At 42.7% G+C, this 6,480-nt stretch overlaps 1 protein-coding gene across 1 annotated transcript in view; it reads right to left on the bottom strand.

Moving 5' to 3' along the window:
• The window catches only part of Bbs7 (Bardet-Biedl syndrome 7), a 36,526-nt gene extending 31,565 nt beyond the window's left edge, over positions 1-4,961 (bottom strand). Inside the window, exons 1-4 of the mRNA XM_005370395.2 lie at positions 4,821-4,961; positions 3,402-3,467; positions 1,560-1,622; positions 1,022-1,197 (exon numbers count right to left, since the gene is read on the bottom strand). Of these exons, the coding sequence (XP_005370452.1) occupies positions 1,022-1,197; positions 1,560-1,622; positions 3,402-3,467; positions 4,821-4,856 (341 nt within the window). The 5' untranslated portion in view covers positions 4,857-4,961. The remainder of the gene's footprint in view (positions 1-1,021; positions 1,198-1,559; positions 1,623-3,401; positions 3,468-4,820) is intronic.
• Between the last annotated feature and the right edge of the window lie 1,519 nt (positions 4,962-6,480).

Genomic DNA, 6,480 nt, shown 5'->3' with positions numbered 1-6,480 from the left:
ACCATAGCACATGCATACACACACACCTCATTCATATAGACCATAGCAATGCATACACACACCTCATTCATACACTTTCTCCCTACTCCCCACCTCTCAATAAATAGAAAAAAACCTAAAATTTTAATTGTGAGCCAGGAAGTCACTTATTTTTTCACTTAGTTTTACCCAATTCACTAGAAATTACAACCATTAGTGGTCACCAACTTTAACAGCCAGGCTTTTGTTCTGTTTCGCCTTCTGGTTTTTAAGACCAGGTCTCATTTTGTAGCCCAAACTGATCTTGAACTCGTTATACAGCCCAGACTGGCCTCAAATTCACGACGATCCTTCTGCCTCAGTCTCTCAAGTGCGGGGATTACAGACAGGAGGCACCACATCAAGTTCTGCTCAGCCTGTTAACATACTATCGCTACCTCCCAACAAGAACGACCGAGGACACCTGAGGAACGGGGGCCCGTGTCTCTGCAGAGGTTTTAGGTTCTGACTTCTTACATATACCTTGATCACGATCGTGGCTGAATCAACCAGGCCACGAGAACTGAATGTATTCAACAATGTTACGCTTCAAATAACTGGAAGAGAGGATTTCAAACATTCCCAACAACACGTTACGTCAGTGACACACGCGCTAAGTGCCCTGATCTGACACCACACATCATGAACGTGTATCGACTATCACTGTGACTTATAAATGAACACAATTACTAGGTATCCATTAAAAACATAAACCACATTTTGAGAAATGCCCCATAAACAAAAAGTGAGTGTGAGTGCCTACACACACACACACACACACACACACACACACACACACACACACAGCAAAGTTAAAAACACTGAAAACATTACAACAGCCAATCAGCTTTGCATTGAGTCTAGGTTCTGACTAAGGAAGTGCCTGTAGCCAGTTTGATTTTCCAGGAAACCATCGATATATACTAATTTAATCACATGTTTTACACCAACCCAATGTGTTACAGGTACAACATATGTAAACTTGAAAAAGAATAGAACATACATGGCTTTAATGGTTTCAGTGAGGTTTGTTTCAAAGGTGAGAAACTGTTTTCCTCTCTTTGTGAAGCCTCTAATCTCAGAGCCTGCAGCCAGGAAAATTTTCTCCTGGGGCGTGTTGAGAACCCCTCCTAGTTCCAGCCTCGAAATCTTCTGCCCTGGTAAAGTCTTGAACACTGGCTGCAAAAATGAAGTAGGAAAAAGTTATGTACAGTTGTCTTACTGTAAAATTTTTTAAAATATTTATTTATTTATTATGTATACAATATTCTGTCTGTATGTATGTCTGCAGGCCAGAAGAGGGCACCAGACCTCATTACAGATGGTTGTGAGCCACCATGTGGTTGCTGGGAATTGAACTCAGGACCTTTGGAAGAGCAGGCAGTGCTCTTAACCACTGAGCCATCTCTCCAGCCCCGAGTTATACAATCTTACAGTTTACTTTCCATTCCCATATTTTCAGAAAATATTAACCTAGGAGTACTGAGCAAGGAGTGTGTCTATCTTTCGGAGAAACTGCTGTCGTAAACAGCTCCACTCACCACGGCCTCTCCTTTCTTCATGCCAAAGCACAGCACGACCCCATCTTGATCTCCAACAACCACCTGGAAGAGAGGGATTCTGGGTGAACACCTCGTGGTGGAGAGTTCGCGAGTGCCTTCAGATGACACACTGCGGCAACACCCAGGAAACCTCCTCAGATTTAAAGAGAGCATCAAAAGAGATAGTCACCTCAAAAGGCTACTTAAACTTTATTTATTTTCAACTATGTATCCACGTAAACTGATTTAATGAGGCTTTTTCTATGTATTGCAACTGAAGCAAAACATCCCAACAGAGGATACTGAAAAGATAATCGAAACCATCGACCTTTGCCCTTGACACACACTCAAGCATTTGCAAAAATATAACATAATATCACGATTATCTCTAAATTCTTCTATTTTGGCAATTTATGCAATTTTAATGAAAATATGGTTTTCATGTAAACATGATGAGTTTGATTTTCTTTTCTTTTTTGGAGACAGGGTTTTTCTGTGTAACAGTCTTAGCTATCCTGGAACTCGCTCTGTAGACCAGGCTGGCCTTGAACTCACAGAGATCCACCTGCTTCTGCCTCCTGAGAGAGTGTTGGGATTAAAGGCCTGGGCCACTACCACCCAACTGAGTTTGACTTTTTTTTTTAAATATTTATTTATTCATTATGGATACAATATTCTGTGTGTATGCCCGCACACCAGAAGACGGCACCAGACCTCATTACAGATGGTTGTGAGCCACCATGTGATTGCTGGGAATTGAACTCAGGACCTTTGGAAGAGCAGGCAGTGCTCTTAACCACTGAGCCATCTCTCCAGCCCTGAGTTTGACTTTTTAATTTTTAAAATATTTCTTAGATTTAAATTTAATATCATAGGTACTGATATTACATAAATAAGTTCTTCTAGATTCTCAACAATTTAAATGAGTAAATATTTTGAGATATGCTATTATATAAAATATAATAAACAATAATTAGAAATCAGTTAATTCTCTTGAAGTTCTGTTTAAATGTCAGATTTCTCTCACATATTTAAATACCTTATTTGCAGAAATTGCCCTTATTCAAATCACTTCAAAAACGTAGCCAAAGGTCAAATGATGTATTTAAGTACATTTACAAGGGGGGAGGGGCTCTAAATTCATCCTGATAAAATTAGTGCACCAAGATAGTACATTTACTTTGCAACTATTAAAATATCCTACTAATCTACAAGAAATTGGTTTATGTCTATAAGAAACCAAGTAAATACAATAACTCAAACAATAAGAGAAAATTTAAGCCAGGAATGATTGTACATGTATAATCCCTCAACTTTTGATGATGAGGCAGGAAGATCAAGACTTCAAGGCCAGCCTCGGCTACATGAAAACCTGTCTCAAAAGTAAGATAAAATAAAAATAAAATAAAATGGAATATTGAAAGAAATGATCAATATTCCATTTTATTTTGAACTTCTTTTTCTCTATATATACACGATATGGTACATAGAGTGAATTATTACCAAAAAATGACGTGTTTTGTTTTGTTTTTCCAGCATTAGGGACAGATCTCGGGATCTCAAACAGACTAAACAAGTCTCCACCAAGAACTATAACTGAAGCTCAAGATGTATGATTTTTATCAAGTCTTCTTACACAGTTCACTAATTGCATGTAATATCAATGGCCAAGAACATGACTATCTGCAAACATTTGCTCATAATCCAATTTCTGCTCAAATTAAAGATGCTCAATTTCCATGCTAAGGTCAGCACGTTTTACTCGCTAAGTTACCAATAAGGACGGCAGAATGAACCTCTCCTGTGGAGCCAAGGTGGCGAAGTCAGGGTCTAACATGGTACCTTTTGCGTGACTCTTTGTCTTGAGGCAGGAAGCAACTTCATAGTCTTCTGAGAGGTCACTCCCACCTAAGGAAACAGAGCAGCCAACTAGCAAACGTTTTCTGACACACTGTAACTTGAAGTTATTACACCAGAAATTAAAAAAGAACAAAATAGTGAATTTTAATTTTTCCACTGTAATATATATTCTTATCAGATAACATTTCCTAACGAAATACATGAGAGAAGGAACACAGGAAACGACCCAAAATATATCATATTTGTTGTGATCCAGCTGTCCTCACTCCCCCTGACTGAGAGCAGAACTTCCTTGTGGTCTGTAATTGACAAGGATGTTTGTGTTCTTTCTGGCCGGTGGGTTTCCACAGAAGCAGTAGAGGTGTAAAAGGTTGCTGGACAAAATAAAGGTTGCTGTTCTTCTACCTGAAAAGAAGCCTCCGTATCTCAATCCCGGCACCCCCCGCCAGTCTTGGCTATCCAGGCTGCGCTGGCCGCAGCAATAGTAAGTAAAATAATTATATAATATTACTAGTAGAGAGCTTCACAAAATATTTTAAGAAGCCGTTCCCAATTATTAGTGACTGGAAAGAGGGGACTTTGGCCGAAATGACGTTCATGCCGATGTTAAAAGCATCCACTGTAGCCGACAATGGCTATTTTACAAAAGGAACGAATGGGTTGAACGCAGCATGCACGACTTGTTCTGCAGAGGTAGCTCTCACCAGGAGGAGGACAGAACTTAAATACAACGGGTCATGGAAAAACTGCATATACTACAGATAGGACTTTATTCTGAAATTTTAGGCAAAGTGTTAAAGTTTTAAACAGTCTGTTGAGTTCGACCTTTTCAGGAGCTTCAAACCATGACTGGAGGAAGCTGAACAGGGAGGTTGGGAGGCCCTATCAACCCAAGCTAAAGAGATCATGGAGCTGGCGACTAACTGGACAGATCCAACTGCTAGTAACTGCAGGTGGTGATCAGCATCCCTAAGGTATTAACGTGAAGGATCTGGCCCAACCTCCTGGGAAACTAAGCAAATGTTTGTACCACGACGAACTCTTAAGAGGTTCTAGGGATGGAAGGAGTCATGCCCCAAAGGGATACCCGCTCTGAAGCCCCACACTGATTCAAAAACAGCAACTACATTATTTTTAACTACGGGGCAAATTATTAACTGTCCTGGGCCCCCGACTCGTCATTTGTACTACCTAGTGAAGAGCTAGTAAGCTCAATAGGGTTGTGATGGTTTCCTGGAATATGGCTGGTATGGTCAGCCCCGGGGGGAGTGACAGGACATTCGAGGCCACTGGGAGCTGCTGGGACACCCCTAGGAGCCGGGCCTAGAGGGACCGCTGCTTCTCCAGGCCTGCGGACAGCAGTCCCATGTCCACCAGGAGGGCGCCCGCCAACGGGTTTACCTGGATATAGTCAGCTCGGCTTAAAGACAGGTCCATGGCGATCGCACAGAGGGGTAGGGACCCGCTCGCCAGCCTGGAAGCCTTCGCTGGGAGAGCCAGACACTCAGCAGACCAGGGTCCCTGCTTCAGGGAGCAGCGCCCAGCAACACCAGCTCGCCACGTGACCTGTCTGGTCCCGCCCTCTCCCCGGAGAGCGGCCACTAGACTGCGAGCTACGGAGAGAGTGGGGCGGAGGGGGAGTTCGTTAGACTGGAGCTGGTTTCCAGGGCAACCAGGGCGCGTTCTCCGCCCCCTAGTTCTGAGCTGCTGGTGAGCCACCGAAGTTCTTCAGCTCCTCGTGGAGCACAGATTTAGGGGCCTTGTTCCACTCCTGGTTCTTCATTTTAGGCGTTGACATACAAACTTTCTCCCTAAAGGTTTGTTTTTATTTTGTGTGCATATGAATAATGCATGCATATATTTGTGTACCTCAAATGCCTTTTACTTTCTGAGGAGGCCAGGGCCTGGGATGTGCTGGCCGAGGTCCTGTGCAAGAGCAGCAAAAACGAAACTGTATTCATGTATTTATTTAATATGTGTGCGTGGGCGGCTTCATATCGAAGTCAGCGGACACTTTCAGGAGTCAGTTCTTCCACCCTGCGGGTCTGGGAAGACAGCTCACAACCTTGGACTTGGTGGCCAGTGCTTTTAACCGCTGGGCCATGATGCCAGTTCCCTTCCTCCCACCCATTTACCCAAAGGGCCTCAGCGCAAGACCCTGGGCCAAGCAAATCAAATCAAAATGTAACATTAATACTAAAGAAACGAGTTTGAAACAAAATAAATGGAGAAACTAAATGATAACGACACGGAAAATCTGAATAAAGCAATAACATCTAAAGAGAGAAGCGTCTTCAAACAAAAGCACCAATTCTTCCCAAACTATTTCCTAAAATTGAAAAGAACAGGACGCTTCCAAACTCTTGTAGACCAGCATTTCCTCAAGCCAAAATCAGACAAGGACACAAGAGAGCGCACACACACACACACACAACCTCTTGCCATGTGATGTCGTGTGTTACCTTGAGACTCTGCTGGCCAAAAGAACTTCACCAGATGCAATCCTTCCAACTGGTATGTACCAGAATTCTGAGTAAAAACAAAGGTTATTTTCTCTAAAACTTAAAAATAGAAACAAAGGAGGGGGACGGAAGGAAAAGAAAATGAAATAAAAATTCTAGGCAGAGATCACCGACGAAACAAAGATCTAAAAAAATTTCAAAAAAAGCTCCCCCCCCCCAAACTAGCAATGAATTCAACAGCACGCCAAAGACACCACTCCAGCCACACGCCATTCCATGTGCAATGCACACCTGTATCTCTGGGTACTCAAAGATTTGCGTAAGGGATCACAAATTAAAACCCCTGGGCATCATGGTGAAAACCTGTCTTTAAAAATTAATATGAATATGCAGGTGTGATGGCAAACACATTTCTAGTCTCTAAAGAGGTAGAGGCAGGGGGATCTCTGTGAGTTCCAGGGCAGCCTGGTCTATATAATGAGTTCCAGACAGTCAGGGCTATATAGTGAGACACTGTCTCAAGAAACAAACAAAGGGCCGGGTGGTGGTGGCGCACGCCTTTAAACCCAGCACTAGGGAGGCAGAGACAGGCGGATCTC

This window comes from Microtus ochrogaster, unplaced genomic scaffold (assembly GCF_000317375.1).
Source record: "Microtus ochrogaster isolate Prairie Vole_2 unplaced genomic scaffold, MicOch1.0 UNK78, whole genome shotgun sequence".
NCBI classification, from domain to species: Eukaryota; Metazoa; Chordata; class Mammalia; order Rodentia; family Cricetidae; genus Microtus; species Microtus ochrogaster.
The sequence above is the reverse complement of the archived record's forward strand: the minus strand, read 5'-3'. Positions and strand labels throughout refer to the sequence as shown.